At 50.5% G+C, this 23,897-nt stretch overlaps 9 protein-coding genes across 9 annotated transcripts; 6 read left to right on the top strand and 3 right to left on the bottom strand.

Annotated features, from left to right (window-relative positions):
- Window positions 1-224: 224 nt before the first annotated feature.
- On the top strand, window positions 225-2,496 carry An03g04700 (uncharacterized protein; the record flags this gene model as incomplete). Its single annotated transcript, XM_059747093.1, has 10 exons — window positions 225-456; window positions 513-889; window positions 1,035-1,050; window positions 1,133-1,361; window positions 1,413-1,510; window positions 1,667-1,704; window positions 1,797-1,910; window positions 1,940-2,007; window positions 2,042-2,155; window positions 2,352-2,496. 10 exons carry the CDS (start codon window positions 225-227, stop codon window positions 2,494-2,496), a joined length of 1,431 nt encoding a protein of 476 aa, XP_059600297.1.
- A 1,994-nt stretch (window positions 2,497-4,490) lies between these two features.
- On the top strand, window positions 4,491-5,547 carry An03g04690 (uncharacterized protein; the record flags this gene model as incomplete). The annotated part of the gene is made up of 4 exons (XM_001390313.3): window positions 4,491-4,559; window positions 4,626-4,781; window positions 4,842-4,964; window positions 5,029-5,547. The coding sequence occupies 4 exons, from the start codon at window positions 4,491-4,493 to the stop codon at window positions 5,545-5,547; spliced, it is 867 nt and encodes a 288-aa protein (XP_001390350.3).
- Window positions 5,548-6,710: 1,163 nt separating this feature from the next.
- Window positions 6,711-8,124, top strand: An03g04680 (uncharacterized protein; the record flags this gene model as incomplete). Its single annotated transcript, XM_059747092.1, has 6 exons — window positions 6,711-6,891; window positions 6,995-7,029; window positions 7,283-7,354; window positions 7,411-7,554; window positions 7,712-7,760; window positions 7,790-8,124. The coding sequence occupies 6 exons, from the start codon at window positions 6,711-6,713 to the stop codon at window positions 8,122-8,124; spliced, it is 816 nt and encodes a 271-aa protein (XP_059600296.1).
- Window positions 8,125-9,472: 1,348 nt separating this feature from the next.
- An03g04670 (uncharacterized protein) lies at window positions 9,473-12,303 on the top strand (the record flags this gene model as incomplete). The annotated part of the gene is made up of 4 exons (XM_059747091.1): window positions 9,473-11,093; window positions 11,168-11,648; window positions 11,700-11,844; window positions 11,917-12,303. 4 exons carry the CDS (start codon window positions 9,473-9,475, stop codon window positions 12,301-12,303), a joined length of 2,634 nt encoding a protein of 877 aa, XP_059600295.1.
- A 1,054-nt stretch (window positions 12,304-13,357) lies between these two features.
- Window positions 13,358-14,776, bottom strand: An03g04660 (mitochondrial 37S ribosomal protein mS45; the record flags this gene model as incomplete). Its single annotated transcript, XM_001390310.3, has 2 exons — window positions 13,358-14,026; window positions 14,282-14,776. The coding sequence occupies 2 exons, from the start codon at window positions 14,774-14,776 to the stop codon at window positions 13,358-13,360; spliced, it is 1,164 nt and encodes a 387-aa protein (XP_001390347.1).
- Window positions 14,777-16,371: 1,595 nt separating this feature from the next.
- An03g04650 (uncharacterized protein) lies at window positions 16,372-18,207 on the bottom strand (the record flags this gene model as incomplete). The annotated part of the gene is made up of 1 exon (XM_001390309.3): window positions 16,372-18,207. The coding sequence occupies one exon, from the start codon at window positions 18,205-18,207 to the stop codon at window positions 16,372-16,374; it is 1,836 nt and encodes a 611-aa protein (XP_001390346.1).
- Window positions 18,208-18,315: 108 nt separating this feature from the next.
- On the top strand, window positions 18,316-19,436 carry An03g04640 (hypothetical protein; the record flags this gene model as incomplete). The annotated part of the gene is made up of 4 exons (XM_059747090.1): window positions 18,316-18,498; window positions 18,695-19,013; window positions 19,109-19,131; window positions 19,266-19,436. The coding sequence occupies 4 exons, from the start codon at window positions 18,316-18,318 to the stop codon at window positions 19,434-19,436; spliced, it is 696 nt and encodes a 231-aa protein (XP_059600294.1).
- Window positions 19,437-21,326: 1,890 nt separating this feature from the next.
- Window positions 21,327-23,002, top strand: An03g04630 (hypothetical protein; the record flags this gene model as incomplete). Its single annotated transcript, XM_059747089.1, has 7 exons — window positions 21,327-21,437; window positions 21,549-21,656; window positions 21,747-21,872; window positions 21,964-22,112; window positions 22,184-22,255; window positions 22,507-22,633; window positions 22,907-23,002. The coding sequence occupies 7 exons, from the start codon at window positions 21,327-21,329 to the stop codon at window positions 23,000-23,002; spliced, it is 789 nt and encodes a 262-aa protein (XP_059600293.1).
- Window positions 23,003-23,410: 408 nt separating this feature from the next.
- An03g04620 (mitochondrial 37S ribosomal protein bS16m) lies at window positions 23,411-23,862 on the bottom strand (the record flags this gene model as incomplete). The annotated part of the gene is made up of 2 exons (XM_001390306.3): window positions 23,411-23,669; window positions 23,786-23,862. The coding sequence occupies 2 exons, from the start codon at window positions 23,860-23,862 to the stop codon at window positions 23,411-23,413; spliced, it is 336 nt and encodes a 111-aa protein (XP_001390343.3).
- Window positions 23,863-23,897: the final 35 nt, after the last annotated feature.

The raw sequence follows: 23,897 nt of genomic DNA, 5'->3' as shown, positions 1-23,897 counted from the left end.
ATGAGAAGCAACTTAAGGCTGAGCGACGGATTAGGATCAACAGGGTTCTGTTTTACCATTGTTTGGGACTAAATAATGGCTCCCCACGTGCCGTTTGTTAATGTTGTATGTCACGTTTGCATTGTCCATCCCGACGCCGCCGTCTCCCCTTACCATCGCGATTCGAGAACCGTTGGTTCAAGCAACATTGTCCGAACAGGGAAACCCCTCCAGCAACCTACACAATGACCCTCGAAAACGACGCGGTCGCTGGTGCCACCATTGAGCTCCTCGAGACCCGTCTCCGGCGCCTCACATACCTCTTGACCGGCGATGCAAACTGGACTGGCAATCCCACGCCGCCCGCAAAGCCCGCATCTCTGGACGACAGCGTCTCGCGCCGTCTTCTTCGCCTAGAGAGGGACCTGGAAAAGCTGAGCAGAAACATCCCCGCCGTCCGGGACGTTCTCAGTCTTCGTATGCTGACCTTCTTAATGTACGGGTTGATCAATAGCTAAACTGTTTTCGTCCAGACGACCGCTTCCCCGACCTCTTCCGCCAAACACCTTCCAAATCACTCCCTGAAAGTCTATCGACGCAAAATCTCGCCTCGATTGTCTTATCCTACGCTTCCGCATTCCCCGAAACCGCGTCTCGACTTACTTCATTGAATGACCTCCCCATCCCGAATGCCGAGACTTCGGCGTCGCTTATCCAGCTCCAACCACGACTTGACCAGTTGGCGCAGACTCAGGATGACCAGGCCAAACAAATCTCCGAGCTACGTGTACGGTCTGCTCGAGTCTTGCAGCGATGGTATGAAGTGGCGCTGGTTAGTGGCGGTGAATGCTGGGCCGAATGGGAAGGAAGACTTGAGGATGTGGAAAGGGAGGTCAAACGGGAGGAAGTGGTGAGGGAGCGGCGAGCGAAGGAGCTGTGAAGATGAGGCAGTTGCTTTTTCTTTTGGATCCCTCTTCCTTTCAGCGTGCTTGGCTTGTGATATGATATGATACCTCTTTGTTTGTTCTGGTCATGATTAAAGGTGGACGTTGCAGGTGAGAATGGGGTGTAGTAAGTAATCTTTTCTTCTATGTAGACGAACGGGCCCTTCATCCATTGAGAGACATAGTCTTGTGTGGCAATGATTACTTAGTGGACGAAAAGGTCGTTGAAAATCATCAGTCCTTTCTTTTCTTTCTTTTGGCTGGATATGAAACAGACCGACCGGCCTTTGGTCTTGCTCCCTTCGGGATCGAACAAAGAGCGGCAGCCGGGTTGCAGTATACCGACGCACGGAGAGGATCTGGACTCCCGGCAGAACTGATCGACCACGCCGGAACCCGAAGGGAAGAATGGGCATACCTATCTGGTCGCAGTGATCCGTGTGTACTCCATAGCTAGTGGGGTATTTACAATACCTGCTGAAAGTAAAGGTACCTGCTCATTTCGAGGACACAAGTCACCTTACCTTACGGAGTACATACATTGTACATATTGGAGACGAAGACCCACGGGGAAGAGTCCCGACCGGGTACTTTTGTTTTTCTCGTGATGTCGACCCTTGCATGAGAAGCATGAACAGGCGTTGTGATTGTGATTGTGATGCGAAGAAGAGCCCGTGTGAAATATCCTTTGTTTGGCCCTACTTGAAACTCCTCCATGTATATATTGAGTAATGCTTGGACAGAGAAGGGAGAGCGCACAAGGAAAAGAACTCGTGATCAGGTGTGTGTGATACGAGGTAAAATCACTGCCATATTGATAATAGGCGGAACCATGGATCTATCTACTCGTAATTCTTACTCTGTCGGGCACAGCCAGTTGTCTCACCTGCTTACTGTATGGATACTGTGTGTACACTAGGTGGTTGTGATGGGCTGGCTGGTCAGCAACAGACCGATAGGGGTATCTGCAGGTCTAAGCCTTGCAGTGTGAGACGATTTGTGGTGGATGATGATAGAACAACCATCAAACCCGGGACCTTTGCATTTGTGGTGATGACACCACTCCCACAGAACTAGTTGTGTGGTGAGTAATGCATTCTATGCTTGAATTAAACCAGTATTGTTGCAGTTAAACCTGTGTTCCATACGAGTCATGTTATCCCAAATAACCCAACTGATATCTACCGAATTGGAAAAGCACTGTTATTATCGATTTCCAGGATCACCTGGGCGTAAGCAGCAGCAACATGATTAGGAGGGGATGGAATCGTGGCAGTCAATATAAGGCTTAGAAGAGGGTTTCCAGACGGAGCCGTTGGTTGCTTACTACAAGACTGTTGGAATTCTCCTCATTGAGCCATGTTGTACGGAGTACATCGCTACCAATGGATCTCGGCTATGTATTTGGACTACTCACTATCTACGTAGTAATTTCCCAGGTCTCAGCGACCAAACCAACTTGCTCAATGCGGTGGAAAACCCACAGGCCATTGACGCCGCCACGAGAGCCACAACTCAGCCTCAGCCTTTCCAGGGGCCAGAATGGACGAAGAGAATCCACCGCCGGCACTAGAAGAGGGGCGACGAGGCCCTCCGGGAAATCGACTAATCAAACAACAATCATAGCCGGAGTTTGCGTGTCGTGCCGCCTCAAAGCGGGTTAGGCCGGACCCAGTTTTCATAGGAAAATGCATCGATCTCATTATTTTCTCCCGGGGGAAAAGCAAGAGACACTGACACTAGTAACCGAAATGGTAGTGAGAGGGGAAATGGGAGGCCCGTGGAATCAACTCAATTTTCTTTTGGTCTTATTTTCTGCCGGGATGATATATTGAATTGAAATTATATGATTTGACGTGCACATGTGCAATTAAAATAATCATGGTTATTGTAAGTCGAGGCTGTGGGAGGCTTTCCAAAATTCCAATTGAAAGGGACGAGGACGACATACGTACTAAAGCTGAGCTTAAGTATCCTTTCATTTAAATGTATTCACCCAATGTAACAATGCGACCGTATGTAAGATGAATTAATTAGTTAGTTAACGTTACCTACAGGACAATAGTCATCCTTCACAGCCCGGTTCTTCCCTCCTTCTCTGGAACAACGTCCGACGCGGAGAGAATTCATCACACCCCATTATTATTAGTTACTATAAGAATAGTAACGGCAGAGAAAGCACCCTAGTTCCCGCTTTGATAGCTGTTAGGCTAAGTATCTATGTACTGAGTACTGACTAGGTAGACAGAATAATCGTACTACTAGATAGTTAGATGCCAAACTGCCATACGTCGCAGGCCACGCACTAAACCCAGGGGGGGCCCCCCAAAAGACAGTGTCTTTCTGTGGTTCGCGTGGGCCACTCGGGCCAGGCACCGTCGCTCTGAAACTCGATCCCATTTGTTTTCCCTTTCCCCTTCCACCCAAATGTCCCCATTCCCATCCACATCCATCCATCTCCTTTTCCCGGCCTCGAACCTGGAACTAAGTAGGCCTCGCTCACGGCTCCAGTTCTGGGCTTCGCCTTTCTCTCCATCTCCAGCCGTTCCCATTCCTCTCTTTCTCTCATCTTCCTTCTCCTCTATCCGGTCGGCTTGTCTACCCCATCGACTTTTTCCTTCCTTTTCCCACTCATTTCACTCGTTCACCCCCTCCTTCCCCCATCTTCTCTACTATCACTCCATCTCTCCTTTCGTTTCTTTCCCTCCTTTCCCCTCTTTTTCTCCTCCGTCTCCCGCTTCTTCTGATTCATTTCCTCACTCTTTCCATCCGCCTCTTTTCGACACTAACGTTTCATCATTATTCGTCCTTCTCCAGCCTGGTGCTGCTGTTTCTCTTCGTGTCTCTGCAAGGGGCATTCCGTGGGCTTGTCCGAACACCAAATTAGCCAACCTCTCCGAGCACTTGTTCCTCGATCCCTCCTTCGATTGCTCCGCCGGTTTGAGACGATCGGTGCCACTGCTGCTCTACCTCCCCTTTCGCCAGCCCTCAACCATTCCACATTCATTTTAACCTGTCTGTCTCAGAAGTATGTGATGCGTCGATCCTTGTTCCTGTTACTCTAAATCTTATTTCGAAATTTGGTCGCACCCATCGCTTTACCTTTCTGTCCTATTCCCTGCATGAGGCTCCTTGGGGTCGCGTTGTTGTCGTTCCTCACGATGTCCTCCGTGCGCCGTCGATCGACTTGCATGTTCCTTGATCTTACACGTTCGCCCACCTGAGCACCTGGCTAATTGCTCTGTAGTCGGACACCTTCTTCTACCTTGGCCGGATCTCACGCTCATTGCCACACTCGACGGGTTTCCAATTCTCAGATCACATCCGCCAATACATCGTCATCGACTCGAGAATTAAAAGCACAGAAGGGCCTTCTCTGCTACCATCCGTATACTCCACCGGGACCTTGGAAGTCATCGTCGCATCGCGTCCTGAACAGCATCCTCCCATCGCGGACGCTTCCATATAACATTTCGCGATCTCGTTCGAACCACATTCATGGTGGCTTACTCTTCGCGTTCCCCCTCCTTCCAGAAGCCATATACCTACCCTGAGCCTCCACGAAAAATGGCGCGCTTCAGAGCCAGCAATATTCTGGGCGACCCCTTTGCGCTCGCAAGCACGTCCATCTCCATTGTATGTCTTCAATTCGTCCTCGTGCGGTGGTTAGGATCCGCTGCTAATCACCTTTTCTTCGTTTAGTTGGCTTGGTTGATCGCATTTATCTCCTCCATTGTCACTGGCGTACATGGCGGATATCCCACCTATTCATGGTGGGCTGTTGCTTACTCATTTTGCTGCATTGTCGGCATGGCGCTTGTCTTCGGCACCGATACTGGTGCCGTCTATAACATAGCGGTATGTTACCATCCCTCCTGAATCAATCTTTTGACAACCCTTCGTACTGATTTATGGCAGATCGTGGGGTATCTTTCCGCTGGTCTTGTTATCACAACAATCTCCATCAACACGTTAGTCTATGCAAACAGCGCCGCATCGCAGGCTGCCGGTGCTGGGTTCATTCTTTTGGCTATGGTTATTGTAAGTGATAACCAGCTCCGACACACATACCCACTAGGCAGTACGTGACTTACCATTAATGCAGATCATTTGGATTTTCTACTTCGGATCTAGCCCTCAGGCTTCGCATCGCGGCTTCATCGATTCATTTGCCCTCCAGAAGGAAGGTGCTGGCTCGTACGGAAATGGCAGACCTATGTCAACTGCATTCGGCAATCGACCCGAGACGACATCCAGCCAGCCCCCGCAGATGTACACGTCCGCTCAACTCAACGGCTTCGAGACCTCTTCGCCCGTGTCGGGTTATCCCGGAGGAGCCCCCGGCTCCGAACACCGCAGCTCCTCGCAGCCCCGCTTCGGCAACCCGTCCGCTACGAATCTGCCCAACAATGGCGCACCAGATGAAGTCCCCCAGCCCACGGAATATCCGTACCGTGCGAAGGCGATCTATTCGTATGAGGCCAACCCTGAAGATGCCAATGAGATCAGTTTCACCAAGCATGAGATCTTGGAGGTGTCCGATGTGAGCGGTAGATGGTGGCAGGCCAGGAAGGCCACCGGAGAGACAGGTATTGCTCCATCCAACTACCTGATCTTGCTGTGATCGATGCAGAGCAACCCACGGTGTCACGTCCTTTCCTTCCTTCTGTCTTTTTTGGTCTGTCATGGTTCTCGCCGTTTTGTTGCGAGAGAAAAATCAGTTTTTGATACCCTTCGAGTAGTATCACTCGGCGTGATTCTGGTTTGCGAAGTCATGTTATGTTTTGATGGCCCTGCGTATTCTCTTGGTTTGTTTTGTCGTTCACTAGAGGCATTTTTCTTCGTTTATAGTGCGTGTTGGCATACTTGAATTGTGTGTGTTCCCCGACTCCTTAAGCGGGAATTTGTATTGCTGATATGTTATGTATGGCCTCCGGATCTGTTTTGATCATGTCCAGAAGCATCTCATCCTTGACGGTTATATCTCTTTCGTGTTACTATTGGAAATGAGTCCGTGTTCAAATGCTATGCTATCTTCTCACCTCTTGACTGTTCCTGGGAATGAACGATACGTCGCACGAGTCAGATTAGACAGGTCGTATGAGTCCTACTGCATTGGAATGGTAGCGAGATATATATTAGAATCAAGTAAACTTCTTCTGACGGATCCCATTCCGCGACCACGTGTGTCGAAAAGTCGATTACCCCGCGGGCCAACATGAGGAGTCAGAAAGGCCGACGCTGCATCCAAGTCCAGTCTCGCAGTTCCCGCATCGTGGAGCGACCCATCCAGATGGTGTGAGTTCCTTGGGATTCATCCACCCGTTCCCGATACTCCGCCCGAGCCCAGTCCCCATCTAGACTTTCTCCCCAAATTCTCCTCTGGTTTACCCGTCTCGTCCTAGTTTCAGTGCTTCTTGCTTCTCCATCTGCTCCCGCCTTGTCCAATGATGTGCCCCTTTTCCATCCCCTCCGCCGTCAGGCCCATCGGACGTCTTTACCCAGCACTGACGGCGGAACTGCACCGGACACTTGTCCAAGCTTTATTTCGCTCAGGCTTTGCTTGATAAGTCTGCAGAGAGAGGCGGTAACCACGTTGGTGATTCTTAAATAAACCATTCTGCAGGACACCCGTGCCTTTGAATTTTTTACTTTTTTTGTATAGTATATATATATATATATATCAATATCCTAGAAGTCGCCATACTTCCGTGATTGCACATACCATACACCGATATCAGTCTTTATTTGTTATGCGTTGCGCAGTCCCCAACCACCCCCCGTGTTATGGCTCCTATTACTGCTAGGAGCGACAGTGATGACGGCAATATCACAGTCGCCTCCTATGTCCTCGGCACGATTGGCACCGTCCTCTGGTGCATCCAGCTAATACCCCAGATCTGGTATAATTGGCGACAGAAAAAAACCGATGGGTTTCCGCCTTTGATGATGCTTCTGTGGGCTTCTTGTGCGTTTTCGGAGACCTGCTTGTTCTTTCTTGTACTTTCGTGATTGCAATAGCATGCATGGTATGGAAGGTTGACGCAATGAGTTGTTGCTTTATCGAACAGGTGCCGTACCAATGGGCGCTTATATGATCTTGCAAGTGAGTAGCACGTTTCTTGGTGATCCCACTGAATTGATTTGAGGGATCTGATAAGGGTGCTCGCAGGAAGTCAATTTACCGCTTCAGATTCAGCCGCAGATTTTTGGCTTCTTTTCGCTGGTGAGCTGGGGGCAGATATTATACTATAATCAGTATGTATTTCTAGTTGTTGCTATTGTCGAGAGGAGGGGGTTTGAATGGGGGGAAGTTAATGTCTCTTGTGCGTGATGATAGTAATTATACATGTCTCAAGACAACGTCATTAGTTGTGGCTACGGCGGTGTTGTTCGGTGGGATTGAGACGTTGTTGGTTCTTACTTTGAGGGTTTGTTCCTTTACTTCCTGTGGTTCGAATTGTGGGCTAATTTTCTCGGTGTTCAGATACCATATAATAAGGGTGTGACCTGGCCGGACCTGGTGGTTGGTGTTGTTGCGGCAATTTTACTAGCATCTGGGCTTTTGCCGCCGTATTATGAGTTGTGGAAGAGAGATGGCCGTGTAATTGGGTTCAGTGAGTTTTCAGTTGTGTGTTATCGGGATTGATGCATTGCTGATGGTCCGTAGATTGGGTGTTCTTGTCCATTGATACCCTGGGAGGACTTTTCTCGCTATTCGCTCTAGGTTCGCTTGCACGGGCATGGGATCTTCTTATTATCATGTGAGGTCTGACGATAATTTGTAGCTGCCCAGGGATCATTCGATATACTTGGAGGCATCATGTACATACTCGTGTAAGTGGGACGCATTGACGAGCTTTCAGCGACGTTCAAAGTTGTGGACTGGCTGACCCGGGTGAGTGGCATCAATAGGGTCGTCCTCGAGGCAGGAATCTATGCAAGCCATATCATCTGGCGGATTCGGTACCGCGCAGTCCGCAAGGAAGCCAGGGCATCTGGCAAAAGTATCGATGAAGTGCTGGAGGAGCAAAATAGGGTCCAAACGAACCAGGAAACCAAGAAGGATGGGATCATTTCTCATCACCGTGGGAACAGCAGCCATGTGCAGCAGCAGCAACAGCAGCAACAGCAACAGCAACAGCAATCGGGGCCGAAAGTAACGCAAACCATTTCGGAGGCAAATGCTGCCGGTGCCTGAAATCCGTGGCAGCGGAATGTGGCAGGTGGCAGGCGTTGCGGGTGCATCTGCCATTCGCCGATTTACTCCTACTATAAAGTACTACAGATCTGAAATCGCATCTCGACCCGAGGACCCGCCCAACGGTCCGAACGATGCGAGGCAACTATTGAATAAGAAAGCAAATGGATAGATAGTCATGCATCGAGACCCATTCTGGGCCTGAAACGCAGCGAGAATGTTGCGGACAGGCCGCTGGACAGATGCATGCGCGCAGTGGCAGCTGGACGGTGCTAAGGGATCTTAGTTTGACTCTGGATGTCGCTAGTCATGCAATTGGACGCGGACAACAAAACTTGCGCCTGCCGTCGGGTTGTGTTGGAATTAGACTCAGGTTTTTAGGATTTGAGCTGAGATTTATGGACACTTATTTAATGGCGAGGGAAGCCCGGTGCTCCTACGGGTCCAAGCGTGGGAAAAAATACCGAGCTTTTTTTGGATTCTATTCCGGGTTCCCCTGACTTGTAAGTCGAACTGGATGGAGTAAAGGTGGTGGTGGATGATGATAATCCATCATTCTGATTCTGTCTCGGGTGTAGTAGTCCATTGTCATCGCCATTATCATCATCTATTATCATTTTCATTATTATCCTCCTTTTATTTGACTGTTCAGCGCATCCCCCCCCCAAATCCCAGTCTAGCCTCTTCTCTTCCCCCCCCCCTCCTCTCTCCTCTCTCTGGACCAAATCTCCAGCTATTTCTCTCCATCTTTACGACTGTCGCTATACTATTTCTGTATTGCACAACAGCACAGTCCCTCCTCCCTCCTCGCCCTCCTTCTTTTTATCCATCTTTTTTTTTTTCTTTTCTTTTTCTATTATTCAATCTTCCCCCATCCATCCGGCTGCGTCTCTGCCGTCGTTCATTTTTTAGTTTACTTTTTTAGTCTCGCCCCCCTCCCTCTTTTCGATAGTGTATCTACTTACCATCTTCCTTCTTCCCCATTTACTCCATACTTAGTACTGCTCTTTTGAATCGAGCCATGCCGAGTGGCCCGTTGCTTGCTGCACATTTCCCCCGTCTCTCCTTCATGCTTGGATGCCATTTGGACCGGCGGAGGGTTCACTGACCTTCCCGCGTATCTTTCCTTTCCAACAATCTTTCATTTATTTTTGGGGGTGTATCATCTTTTGCTTTTGCTTATTTCTCGTTCTCTTTTCTTTTTGGGCTTCTACCTCGTCAGCTGGTCCCGTTTTCTTTTCTCTTTTCTCTTTTCTGCATTTACGGTAGTAAAGGAGGAGAAATAGAAGAACAAGGACCATTGACTTGTCACACGGGGATTCAAGGGACAAATTGATGCAGTTGCACGATGCCAGACCGTCGCTGGGCCAAGCTCAAGGCAAAGCTGTTATTGCGACGATCGTCGTCGACCTCGTCCGCTCCCGCCGCCACCAGCGACATTATTGCCGAGAACAATCCCCATGATGTCCACGCCCAGCAAAGCTGCGCCCCCGAACAATTGGACGAGTCGATCGCGAATTTTCCCCCAGCGCGACCCATCAGTTCCAATCGGCGCGCGATATCATTGCAGGCCGTGCCCCAAGCCTTGAAGCTGAGGAAGGAGGAGGACGAGGAGGAGGAGGAGAGGCAGGAAGAGGACGATCGGGCGAGTGCAGCTGAAGGGACGCGGACATCGGTGATTGGCCCGAAAGGCGGGCGGTCGAGGGGATCATTGGAGGAGGAAGAGAAGTTCGAGAAGTTGGAGAACTGCAACTTCAAATCGAAATCCTCCTCTCGCCCCGAACCGGTCGCAGAACAACGTGAGGGACAACGGCACTCGCTCCTCGTTCCTCCAGGTGCCGGTGCCGGTGCTGGTCCCAGTGCTTCCCGCCAGCGTCAGCATCAGCAATTGGACGCGACAACTTCTTGCGATCGTGTTCGCCCCGCGCCCTGCAGGCGTCACAGTCACGGTCCCTTTTCCGAGCACGTCCTTTCCCCACCCCCGACAACTCTATCGCCAGATCTGCTCCCTTCGCCTTCTCCGACCCCTCCTCCCCCTGTCTCTGATCGTGGTGTTGTCTCGCCGTCTTTCCAATTTGGCCACACTCAAGGCCTTGATCGCCTGGGGCCTACGGTCGGGGAGCCGCAGTTGCCCGTGTTGGATGTCGTTGCGGAGAATCCGACGGTCGAACCAGAATTTCAGTCCTCCTCCAACCATACCCCCGCTGCTTCCTTCCCAAAGCGTCCCAGTTTAGGCTCCCGTCGTCAGTCGCTGCTGGCCCCGTCTCATCAACACCTGATCAACAGCTTGTTGGACCCCGGTGTGACTGCAGAGCCTGAAACCAACGGTAACGGTCGCTCCGCCACCTACAGCACAGGCATGTCTCGCAAGATCTGGGTCAAGCGGCCAGGCGGGTCGGCCACCTTGGTCCCCATCTCGCTCGATTCTTTGGTGGACGAGCTACGGGACCAGGTGATTTTGAAGTACTCGAACTCGCTTGGCAGAACCTTCGATGCCCCCGATATTGTCATTCGCATTACTCCGCGAGATGGTTCGAACAGGCAGGCCACTCCCGATCGGATGCTTAGCCCCGAAGAGCCGCTGGCAAGCGTGGTGGACACATATTACCCGGGAGGTCAAGCTATCGAGGAGGCTCTAATAATCGATATCCCTTCGCGTCGCACTCCCAAACCCTCTCCACGCCATTCAGTATACTACAACCACCATCATTCCGAACCGGGCGAGCATGGCGAGTACTTCCCGCTCATGCCGGCGAATCCCAGCGTTCCCACGCCGCCGACGCATCCGTCAAACTCGTCTGCCAGTGTTAATGCTCATCCCGCCCCATCAATATCGATCCTGACGACAGGAATGGCCCCTCCGCTACCATCTCCAGGGAGTCGCGGGACTCGACATCCCCGTCGGCCGCCCTTGACTCGTCATGCCACAAACTCACCCACCATCCTCAATCAGGCGCCAACAGCGAAAGGTTGGTCAACTCTCATCTTAATGAGCTGCAAGACGTAAGATTCCTTTGCTAAGAAGCTTGCTAACTTTGAGGAGACCCCGGAATCGTCCCCAGTAGTATCCCTCCGCAGCCTGCTCCGTCCATCCCTACTCCGCCAGGCCCGCCGCCAGAATCCCCTCAGGCCAAATCCCTGACTCCTCCAGCACGCGGGGCATCACCGCGTCCACGTCCCTCCACATCCTCCGCGAAGCCGAAGAAGACCAGCGCAGCACAATCATTGAGCGGGGTCTTTGGAGGCCTCATCGAGGGCACGGTACCGCCCATCAACGTCTTGATCGTGGAGGACAATAACATCAACCAACGTCTCTTGGAAGCTTTTATGAAACGTCTCAGCGTTCGCTGGAAGTGTGCGGCCAATGGTGAAGAGGCGGTGAACAAATGGCGCCAGGGTGGTTTCCATCTCGTCTTGATGGATATCCAGTTGCCCGTCATGAACGGTCTGGATGCGACGAAAGAGATCCGCAGGCTCGAACGCCTGAACGGCGTCGGTGTGTTTCCCAAGACCGCTGACGGGCGGTCGAGCGCTGCAACTGCCAATGCGGCATCGCCCTCGGCAATTGTGGGCAGTCGGGAACCCCTGAAGGCAGAGGATACATTACACGATCTGTCTCTGTTCAAAAGTCCCGTTATTATTGTAGCCCTGACCGCGAGCAGTCTGCAGAGCGATCGTCACGAGGCTCTGGCAGCTGGCTGCAACGACTTTTTGACCAAGGTATGCATATATTCTCTCGGACTATTGTTCATTACCGGAACTTCTATCATACCATGCTAACGAATTGCGAAGCCGGTTCGCTTTGAATGGCTGGAGCAGAAAGTGACAGAATGGGGCTGCATGCAAGCCTTGATCGATTTTGAAGGCTGGCGCAAATGGCGCGGTTACGCCGATGACACTCAGCCTTCGCCCACGTCTGATGGTCATACGAGTCCCATGCAAACTGGCGGGGACGGAACTTCGCGGAAACAGTCTCCTGTTATTCCGCTCTCACCATCCTCTACCTTGAGTCAAGGAGCCACCAAAAAGGACCGCAAAACCCCCAGCTTCCCTAAACCCATCGACGTTACACCCGAAGACTCTTCCGGCAGTGGTAGCGGCGAGGGCTTGGACTCACCTGCCAGTCCGGTGACATCAGTCCCTGTTCCAGATGGGCCTGCAGATCCTGATGCACTCTGATTGATCCCCGTGCTATACAAGTTACTACCTAATGTGGATAAACTCACAATAACCAATTGTCAGACTCTTGCATGCGTGTGATTGAGCATATCACATGCATGTTTGGTCTGTTATTCCTCTCGCCCCCTGTCTTTTCATCTCATCTCCAAAACCGCATCTCCCGCTATTTTGCGTCTTCCAATGGATACCCAGCATAGCCAATCGTCGATCTTAGTTTCTTCTTATTATACTTTATGGCCTTCCTGGCATCCGCAGGTCCCGTCCGCGGTGGTCATATACTTCATTCCCTTTGTTTGTTTGGTTGGTGATGTTCTCAGGCGTCTCTAATATGTGTTATTCCATCGTTGGTTGCTTTGGGAAAAGGGCAAGGGAAGGAAGAGGGTGGCATACTCACGCATACGAATCGAGATGTCGTTAGTTTTTTTTTTCCTTTTGGTTTCCATTCTTTATCACTGTTGAGCATCTACATGTGTGTCACTTTTGGAAGGCTTGGCCTTCTGTCTCTTGTGTCTTATGTCTGCTTCGTAGAGTTACTCTTGATGTACATAGATCATTGTCTCGATTGGATGGGTGGTTTTGCCCTTTTTGAATTATATATTACCCACATGTACCTTATTTATTTTCTTTTTCTGTTGATTTTACTAAGACGGTCTATTGAGTATAGTGTGAAACTGACAGACATTAGAGAGATATAGTAGTTAAAGTCTTTATGTATGTAGTATTGAAGTATCAGGTTCGAAGAGGTAGGTAGGTGATAAATAATAGTGAAAGGCTATAGATACATATTCGTGGCTTCAAAGTAAGAAGGAAATGAAAAAAAATAATGGGTGGGGGTAGTAACCAAACAAGCTCCTCGAAAAAGAATATCCATCGATCAACAAGTCGAAAAGACTGTATCGTACAGCTGAAAAACAAGGCAACCAAGAGGGCATACAAATACATCCACCGACCATGCCGCACTGCGAGACGGACGGGCTATACAAGGATTTCTCATGTCATTTGGTAAAAATAAAACATGATTTGACGAAGACGGAAGAGGTCAAGATTGCCATCTTTAAACCTCCACACGGGTGGGGATCTTGACTTGACCCTTCTTCCGGTCGTAGCTGGGAACACCGTATCTGCGACCAGGAGCCCGAGCGTTGCGGCCATCCTTGCCGGTGGTTTCCTGGCTGACGACAACGTCGTTGATACGGAACTCGAAGCGAGAATCCTCGGGCTGCACACGCTGCGTTTGCTTCTCCTTACGCTCCTGGGCGAGACGCTTGCGCTCCTGATCAGCAGCATCTTGCTGGTTGAGGCGAGCCTGGTAGAGCTCAGCGTGTTTGGCACCCTCATTCGGCACCCTTTTGATGTCACGGGTACTTGTGACCATGTGGGGGTGCGGAATACGCACGTCCGCCGGCTGGAGGACCTGATGCTCTTCATCGCCTTTGCCGACAAGCTCAATGTGCGATGGGTTCTGTGTAACCCGGCTAATGGCCTCGGAGGGATTGGCAGCATCCTTAGCAACCTGCTCATGTTCTAAAGCCGGAGCAGCGGAGAAGACACGGCCAGCATCAACACGGTTGAATTGGCGGGACTCAGAGACGGGATAGAAGATTTGAGGGTTGGTGAGGCGGTGGACGGGGAGGTCGTTAATTTCTTCATGGGGATGGTCTAGAGGCGTTACGGGTACCATTTCATGGATTGCACGAGCGTAAGGCAAAGCCAAGGATTTACCCTGAGACAAGACTGTTAGTTGCGATTGACCGAAGTACAGGCAGCATGATCAGAGCTTGTGATGGTAATAAACAGAAAGGATCGGTGTATATCAGGAAAATAGGCGTTGTAACCATTCCCAGTCAAGTGGGTCATAAAGACTAATCGAATTTATAATTTTTCTCATCATTGCACCGTAGGTATGTCCGCTTTGAAAGGCCAGAAGGGTAGGAGGGAAACCATATTGGTAATGGGTTGAAAGAATCTGTAAACATACCTGTTTTTCCATCCGCTTTTCTAACTCGACCAGCCGGACTACGGCAGCGACTCTCCTCATGTCAACCTTCAGCTCGACACTAACCGCACGCACACTCTTCTTCTGTTTTACTACCCGGTTGTAGATCTCTGTCCGCAGCTCCTCACTGAGAATACTCTCGGAGCGGTAGGCAGGGTTTGCCGGAAAAATTCTGGTTTCAGCAATCGACAGCTCCTTGAGTTTGGGATTGGTCCGCATGAGGTAGTTTGTTGTGCCTGGAGTGTGGGATTTCAGCATGGCTGCCTCGGTATTGAGCCACGCGAACATCTCGCGGCGACGTCTGGTTTGGGGGGCGGGCGTGGACGAAAATGACCGACACGAACGCCATGACTCATGTGATGAAGGGCATGTGGTAGCTAGCCTGGGAAGACATGTAGAGGAGGATGAGGTAGAAGATGTGGAAAGGTAAGGAAGGAGAGAGTTGGAGACGACAGAGTTCTGTATTCGGGGTGCCATGTTGCTTAGGGGGACAGGGGGTGAGTGGGTAGGTGGAAAGGGATCTCCGACGTCAATGGACCGGATTCCGAGTAGAAGCAGTCCAATTGACGGGGTAGGGAGGTTAGTGGAGGAGGGGATGAAGGATAGTGGGTGATATGGAGGTTCGGGATGGAAGAAAGGCACGAACTCGACGGAAGAAAAGGAAGAAACTTTTCGGCGCGGTGGTGGTCACGTGAAACTATCGTTGGTGCGGCGCTTGGCCCGATTGGGGGGGAAGCTTTGGATGGTCCCGCCAGCATTTCTTACTATTTGGGCTTCAGCTTCATTGCCCCAGGGGCTCGAACTACGAACTTTCTCCCTTCCAATTTAAGAGACTCATACGCTCTCAAGTAACTGACCGGTGCAATTCAATTGTTGAAGCTGGTACATGTAGAGCAATTTCCCGCGAAGCTAGGAGAAGGGAAGCAAATTCAACACGCCTCTTTTCCAGGGTAAATTCCCGCCCATCATCAACAGTTCCCCCCGGCGAAGGGAACAAAAAGAAGAATAAAGACTAGCAAAGTTGACGGGAAAAAAAAAAAAAAAAGAAAGAAAGAAAGAAAGAAAAGAAAAGAAAAGAAAGATGAATAGGGTAGTAATAGCCTCCATGACTCCCATGTAACCCAAGCAATGGCGGAAGAGCAACGACGCTGCAAAACACGATGCGAATAAGGGACGGAACAATGCGCTACAATCCCAGGCGGCCGGCAGCAGCCAACACATACCTCGGGATACTCCCTTGCCCAATGATCAGAGTAAGACAGATAGAAGACGTCCCAGAAATGTATCTCAAGTGTATAGGTACCCAGGTAAACGCCCCGCACAATGATTAGCTGTTGTCCAGATGAATGCTGCAAACAATGTATCACAACACGGGAGGGTGGTCGGTAGATCCAGCACAAAGAACTTCCCTCCGGGATTCCCGTGATTTCTGGCGTTCAGGCCTCGGCCAACACATCCTTCTCCCATCCTGCGTGATTGAGGGGGTCAAACGAAGGGCTGAAAGATTTAGTCAAGCAAAATGATCGGCAATTTCCCACAGATAGACGATAGCACGCACAGAGATTTGGAGAAGAGCAGGCAGACAATCGAACCCTCCCCTCGCGTAGGAAGGAAAGGCAGAGAAAGCAACTATTAGGAAAACATCTGAAAAAAGATAACGCAGCAACACGGCACAGGGTATGAAGGTAGTGCAAACATGACGACAGGGCAAGTGAAACAGGCGAAGTTGGCAATGAAAATCCTCACGGGCTCCTGGACGTATTAAAGAGAAACCCATACGCGCACAAATGCAATGTCTCCCACCCAAGAAAAGATAACAACAAACACGACATGTATAGTAACAGCGCCCCTGATCCCATGCTATCGGAGTGCACAGCAAACGAACGGAATACAATCATAGAAAGCAAAGCTGAAAAAGCGAGAGCCCCGTGGTCCTTACTCCCAGGAGGAAGGCGAGCCTCCAAATGCTGATCTAGCTTATGAAATAGAAACAATAACAACCCCCAATGCGCCAGGTAGCCCAGTGATCATCAAGCATGTCGGACATTATCTCCACTGAAACGTGCATCTTCCTACCGACCCATCATATAATCCGGGTAGTAGGAATTGTAGCCACCCACATTGGGTCCTGAAGCTCCGCCGGTGAGCTGAGGTGGCGGGGACACCATTGCGTTCATCGGATTTGTCCGGATTCCCAGTCCCGAATTGGCATTGAAAGTACCGTTGCTGGGCAATGGCGCATTTGGACTCCCGGAGGGATGCATGGCACCGTTGTTTCTGATTGCCACGGGTGGAACCAAACCCGGGGGCGCAGACAGGCCCGGTGGCGGTCCACTGACCGTCGAAAACATGTGATTGTGCATTCCACCAAGACTACTGCCCCCAGGCACACCACCTTGAGAGGCCATGGCATTAGACGCGCTCATGGACCCGGGCTGTCCTGATCGGACCCCGAGAGGGTTCTTCGAAAAGCTTAGGCGGATACCGGTCTTGATACTGTTGGACAACTTCACGCCATACAGCTCGTTTAGCGCTTTTCCAGCGGTGCCCACATCGTCAAATTCCACGAAGCACATCGGCCCGTTCTGTTTGTTTCGGAAGCACAACCGCTTGTATCCACGCTGCTTCGAGAACAGAGCCTTCAGCTCCTCCTCTGAGGTATCTGGGGGTAAGTTTCCCACGTATAATGTATTGCATGGAGGGTTCATGTCGTTCGGGTTGGCTGCAGGGAGACTATGGCGAGGTACATGCGGATTACCATAAGGGAACACATGGCCCGTCCCGATGTTATTGTTCATCGGTTGGGGGAACGTCGATGGAGGGTTTGGAACGCCAATGTGCGTGTTTCCCCCTTGGTTATAATTAGGTAGTGGAGGGGAATTGAGATTGCCAGACAAAGACATGTTGGCAAACTGGTTACCCAGAATCTGAGGGTTCGTGGAGCGTCGAGGGACAGAAACAGAAGACGAATGCCCGTTTTCGGCATAGCCCACAGGATCCTTGAGCAACTCTCCAGTATCTTCATCAATATCCTGATCAATCATCGATTTGCCACTGACCCGCGGGAGCTCGGGAACGCCGTTGCCGATCGGGGACTGGGGGGAGAAGAGACTGTGAAGCCGGGAGCCAGGTTCAGATGGGGGTAGGGTATCACCAGCGGTAGCAGGTCCCGTGGTCGCGCTCAGCTTCTCCAAGGTCTGGAAGGTTCCGTTGAAGCGTGACGACTGTCGCGGTAAGCCTCCATTAACATGTCCCAGTAAGCCCCGAGTCGCGGTGTGGTCGATTGTGTTTCGCCTGGGCACCAAGGAAGAACCAACGGAGCCGTAGAACATTTCCACAATCATGGTGGCGTCGTTCTTCGAATTTGGTTTGCCGTCGAGAAGTGCTCGTGCTTCTTCCGCGGCAGCCAGGGTGCTGAAACGCGCGACCGCACACAAGTATCCGTTATCCTCCGGAGCGTCAGAAGGCACAAAGTCGGCATCCACAAAATCTTTGGCGAAGAGTAGCATGCTGCGCAGAGCATCGCGACTGGTGTTGCGCGGGAGTTTGCGCATGAGGATCGCGCCTCCACCTGTTCCATTTGTCGGTCGGATAAAGCCATTCAGGCCCTGCGCCGACCGATCCGAGTCGCCCAGACGCATAGCAGACGAGGAAACGTTGTCAAAAGCGGGAGAGGGGCCGATCGGGGAGAAAGGGTAGGTAAACGAAGGACCTAACGAAGTTGGTGCCTGCGATGCGGGCGTATTGTACACGTCGGTCGACATCGCATTCTGAGCCGTCGAGGGCGCTTGAGAGGCCGAAAGCGGCTGGTGGGTAGGCGACGCGCCCGAAGAGACCGAGGGCGTGCGCTGAGTAGTGCTGTAGGAGCCTGGACTCGTACGGGTGGACTGATTCGAACTGCCACTCATGCCTCGCGGACCGAAATTCTAAAAGCGTCTGACTCGATCGATTAACCCCACGAACGGACGGGAGCACGGGCGCCTCCAAGAAGGTAAGGGAGTGCGGGAGGCAACCGGATGACAGATGGGACAGAGGCTGGAGGGTCTCAGCCAGAGGAGTGTCAGGAACAAGTGGAAGATGTAAAATGGTATATCAACCAAGTTATAGGATCAAAATGCCGACGCAATCTCGTTGGGAGGAAGCAAAAGTGCGATGGATTAACACGCGCAATTGAGACCGCGGTATGCGTGTTTAAGGAGGTAAGGATGCGACGGACCGAGTGTCCGAGGGAAAGACAAGAAGTAGGCCACACACGATGGGAATGGAAATGAAGAAGGGAAAAAAAAATTGAAAAATGAATTGATAATCAAATGCAAAAAGGAATGATTATGCGATTCAGCAATAAGATGTAAATGGTACAGAGGAAGTTGGGGAGGTAGAAGTAGAATAGGGGAGGATGGAAGACGCGAACGGGAACGGAAAGGGAAGATGGGCGAGGGATGGGGGAAGGATTGGGGAGGAGATTGGGGGGGAAGGATGAGGGAAAAGGGAAGAGGGAGAGGAGAAGAAAGAGAGGAAGGACGGCGACGACCAAGACCGTTCGGGGGAAGGATAAAGTTAGATTGGGTTGAGTTTGGGGGGGAGGGAGGGAGGAGGAGGGGGGGAGGGAGGAGGGAGAGAGAGATTGGTAGCAAGTCAAGTAATAGTGGGTTAGTGAGTGGTGGGAAGGGAATGAGTGGGTGGTGGGAAGATGAGGGAGGGGGAGGCGCGTTAAGTAAGTGCCGTAGGCAGTTGTGGTAGGATGCGTGGTGATAGTGGTTTAGTTCGTGGTGTAGTGCATGCAGGTGTGGGAAGTAGTTGTAGTAGTAGGAGTAGGAGTAGGAGTAGTAGTAGTAAGTAGTTTAGTAGGGACTCGATGTAATCAATCAAATCATGTACCCAAGAGCCTGCCACTCGGATGGGATCGACGTATTTCTGGGAGTAGTATTTAATGAGAGAAGGAATAGATCGATCGATAGACAGATAGTTGGGTGGATGGATGGATGGATGGATGGAATGGATAGATGATGACGATGATGATGACGAGAGGGAAGAGGGAGGGAAATGGAAAGGGAATGAGAAAAAAGAAGAGGAAGAGGAAGAGAAGAGGAAGTGGAAAGGCTGCCGTACAATCGGCGTTAGGAACCGTAGGAACTGAAACTGGAAATGGTGAGAGAGGATCCGGCGAAATGGGTAGTGGTAGTATCTATGGAGTACTGTAGACAGTACGTTGTTGGTAGTAAGAGTAGTAGTTGTATTACGTAGGAGAAGTGGTAGTACTCTTAGAAATAAGACGTGAAATAAAATAGATAAGAAATAGAAAATGAAATAGAATAAATCAAAAAATAGAATAAAATAAAATAAAAATGATGAAAATAATAATAATACTACTATACTAATAATGAGGAAAGATGAATGAACGTCAAGTTCCGGAACGGTCCTTTACTTGGAGAAGTGGACTGGCCGGTTCTTTTGGAATTTTAGGGGGGGGGAAGAAAGAAGAAGGGAAAGCTGAAGGGGCGAAAAGGAAACTACCGTCACTGAGGACGGCCGACCGACCGACCTTCTTCTGTCTCGTCTGGTCTGGTCCACGGATCGAGACTGGCTCCGTTCCATGAAGCGATGGCCAGTCGGGAGTCCCTTGAGCCTGTCGACTAATCCCCGAACTAGAACGGGTCTAAAAGGAAAAAAGTTGACTAAGATGCGCCGTCCAACGAGCGCTTGCAGCTGAAGCGCGACCCGGCAGTTTAAGATGACACGACGCGCTATCAATGGAGTGCCAGCCGATCCCGTGCTGATGCTTGCTTTGGCGTGCTTTGGATCTGTCCGGTGGCCGTGGGTGCCTGGAAAGTCTTCATCCATGCATCGATCAACCACTTCGGTTTAGACCAATTCGAATGGTCTGCTTGGTCGAACAACAGATTCACCTGCTTCTAGGTATCATTCTAGGAGACATCTTCGCATCCAGACCATCTGAATTTTCCCCATCTCTCCAAAGAGGACCCCCCGATTGCGGCAATCTTCACGCAAACAACCGAAACAAAGGAGGGAACAAGCATCCGGATGCGACAGCACAGGTGCGTGCCCCCAACGCCCCAAGGCGCGTGGCAGATATGGAGGCAGGAGCCCTCTCTCAAAGGCAGATTCACATTCACCACAACATCCAATCTGGATAAGTTCAATTGCCGAGGCCATAGTTATGATGCGTTGGTTTGATTCTGGCCTGGTAACGAACATCATGGGGTGGATATTTAGTCTCGATACTTTCGTAGTAACGCTTATCACTTGTATATTACGACAGAACAAAAGGGATGCGGAATAGTGATAAAGATGAACAGCAACATCAACGTTAAGGACCTACAGTAATCATGAAGATCCAGATCCAGCCAGAATCTACCTAACTACGCATCTACCCGATTGTACCAGTCAGCTCAGACGACAGGGAATCAATTACCATCCCCCCTCAGTCGCTGGTGGGGTTTTCGGAAAGTCCTCTCATACAGTTGGCCATCATTTCATGCCGGCACTTTCTGGGGCTATACTGCAGCCTTCCCTTCCTCTGCCAGTTCTACCTAGAATACCGCCATGAGTCGTGTCCTCCTCTTGACTCATGCCCCCGAGATAGATGACGAAGACCTTTCCCGTGTGATAAAGGCAAAATTATTTCAACCGTGTTTATAGGAACCCTATTTACCCCATCCACCTGATCACGGGGGGGTTATCGCTCTGTACGACACAAAAGCCACCCCGCGGAGCATACCCATGGATGTCGAAGAGCCATCCTGCCTTACAGCCCGAAGCCTTCCTAGCTTGCTGCACATAATCAAACAGAAATGAGTGATCCACTCCGAAGCCTACAAGTACCGTTCGAGTTAAGCCCAGACTCGTACGTAGGTGAGAGGCTACTGATCTAGTATAGTATACTAAAGCACTATATTTTTCTTCTCCCAATGCACTTGTTTTTGGATATGTGACGATAGTATTCACTAAAACCCGCGAATGCTTTCCCTTAAGGGCTCATTGAGTGACTGCCTCGGCACCATGGACCATGGACGGAATGTATAGGCGATGCTCTCAGCTGACCGTACGAAGGGGAAAATATAATAAGGGACTCTTCATCACTGTGACAAAATTCATGACAGACTCATTGGCAGAAATGGTTACTATCTTCTCTTCTGCTGAAATCAAGGCTAGTTCTTATTGTCTGCACAAACGTAGCGATTAGCGCGCATAGCTAGCCTGTTAATTATCCTGGGTGTTAGATAGTCAGACCGAACCAGAATGTCCTTCCTGGGTGTTTTCTGGCTTCAAACAAGCTAGTCAACCAATCACAGTATCGCTCAATCGGGCAAGACGCTTACGTCCAGCTGGGACGGATGTGCGAGACCTCGCCGTACATGAGCTAACATGAGCACACATGAGCGTCGATAGGTACCATTATGTACCTCAGTAGGGATGAGTGGGAGAGGCGGGCCCTGGTGGTGTGGCTGCCACAGATCCATGGGAAAGACAAACTCTGACGCTGATCTTCCCACCTGAAATTCCCTACGACAGCCAATCATCACGGGCAGTCAGACGTCTGGACTCGGGACTGGTGCGTTCTGTGCCTTGCCCGCAGAACGGGATTGGTCCATGACTGATCCTCATTGCGCGGGCAATGATTGGGATTTGGGACAATGAGAGAGGGGAACGGGAATCCTTTCAGGTGTCCAGTGGATGCTGGTGGTAAACGGTATCTACCCAGTAGTTCGAAAGACCCAAGGCGTGGTCATTTCCCCCACCCCCCCCTTATTTACCTCTCCCTAGTAGTGTTTGCGGAGTACCATGTCTCCGTGTGCCAGGTTGCCGCTCAACCTGGGAAGGATGACGGCTGAAGGAGTGGCACCGATGACTCGGGATTTACAGGCATCATAGCAGCAGCATAGGACTAGATGCCAGTAACGCGCTATTTCATCTAGATGCTTATATGCAGGTTAGGTAATGTATACGCCAGGCTCGCGAGAGGGAATAAATCAAGAAGAAAAAGAAAATTTTTCTGCTTCCAAGTTCGACTCGTCGTTTTGATACGTGGATGTAGTTAGACTGATAAGACGCGATAGATAGAAAGTACACACCTCATGAGTTTCGTCTACTTTCATTCCGTCTGATATCCTGAATCTCCCATCGCATTCTTATTCACCGAAACTGAAGACGTGCATCAAGGATCAAACGCCCTTTTATTGTCGCAGATGTGGTTGGCTCGGATTGGGCGATCTGGGTGTGCTTCATGACAGTGCTGATCTAACGGATAGCCAAGTGGTGATGCCTGCATGGTCACCTGCCAGCCTAGAGCGCAAGGGAGCTGACATGCACAAAGTACGGAGTCCCTCGGGACTTTCTGCTACCCCTGTCCTTATTAACTAAGCAACATAAGAATGGGTCAATCATAATGAGCCCGACGTTGTTCAGCAAAAAAGGAACACATCGACGGCGTCTGTTTGGGGTATCTCTTCAGATCTACCACACCGCATCTGGAACTTTCAACACGAACATAGTTTAGAACTAATGCCCTCTTTCTCTGCTTCTGTGCCCGCCTGTGTATGAAAACCCTGCCTGATCCCGGAGGTGGCTTTAGCATTATTTTAGCAGGCTCAAGGAAGGTATGCCTGCTCATGCAGCGCGGAAATCTCATCCCTGCCAGTCATAGTCGCCATACCTAACATGAGGCATCTGGCTGCATTTTGAACGACTTATACAGGGAGAGAGGGAGACAGAGGCCCGATAAAATGCAAATTGTATATCACACAAGCACAGAGGCAGCACGTAATCGACTCACATAATGTACATAAAGCTCGACCCATAAATCAATTCCAGGAGAATAGTTCTCAGTAAACGCCATGAGAAATGCCAGTAGCATGATATTGAAAAAGAAAAACAGATACTTTTCCACTCCGGAAAAGCCATCGCCAACGTTCCCCCAAATGACAGTGTTCACCTCACCCTATCCGAGCAATGGAAGCTCGAAGGTGAGTACACCGTGCAATTATACAGATGTCGAATTCAACAGATATCCACGCCTCAGTTTTGCACATTTTTGCTTTCTTTCACAATCCCGGCCTGTAGTAAATACCGAATATTAGTCAATCACTGTCGTTACCCAGGTCCATAACCCTTCCTACTGGCGGACATGCTTGTGTGCAGTGGCAGGCAACGTACGAGGCTTAGTAACTTCCAAACACTATCACTGGGCTGCGCACCAACACCAATCCAGTACTTGGCTCGAGATCGATCGAGCGAAATCTCCTTGTATGCTTTGGCGGTGCGGGCCTCCTGCTCGGACAAGTTCGTAGGGCGCTGCGGGATAGGGTTGAAAGTACCGATGACTTCAAGAGGTTTTGAGTCGCGGGCCGACCTATAGGATATATCTCCATTAGCATTAGATCACATATTGCCCTTAGAAAACCTCCAAATGAGTCGCTCGCGGAACGCGATATACTGATTCCCGGTATCCATAAAAAATTTACCTACCGTGCCTGGGCTACAACAATGTTGTAGAACGGCTGGTGCCGGTTTCCAAAGCGGGAGAGGCGAATGCGAACAACCATCTTGACCGGTGATCTCTGCAATTGGGAAGGGAAAT

Source organism: Aspergillus niger, assembly GCF_000002855.4.
Source record: "Aspergillus niger supercontig An03".
Taxonomy (NCBI): domain Eukaryota; kingdom Fungi; phylum Ascomycota; class Eurotiomycetes; order Eurotiales; family Aspergillaceae; genus Aspergillus; species Aspergillus niger.
Note: the sequence above shows the minus strand (reverse complement) of the source record. Positions and strands in the feature narration are given on the sequence as shown.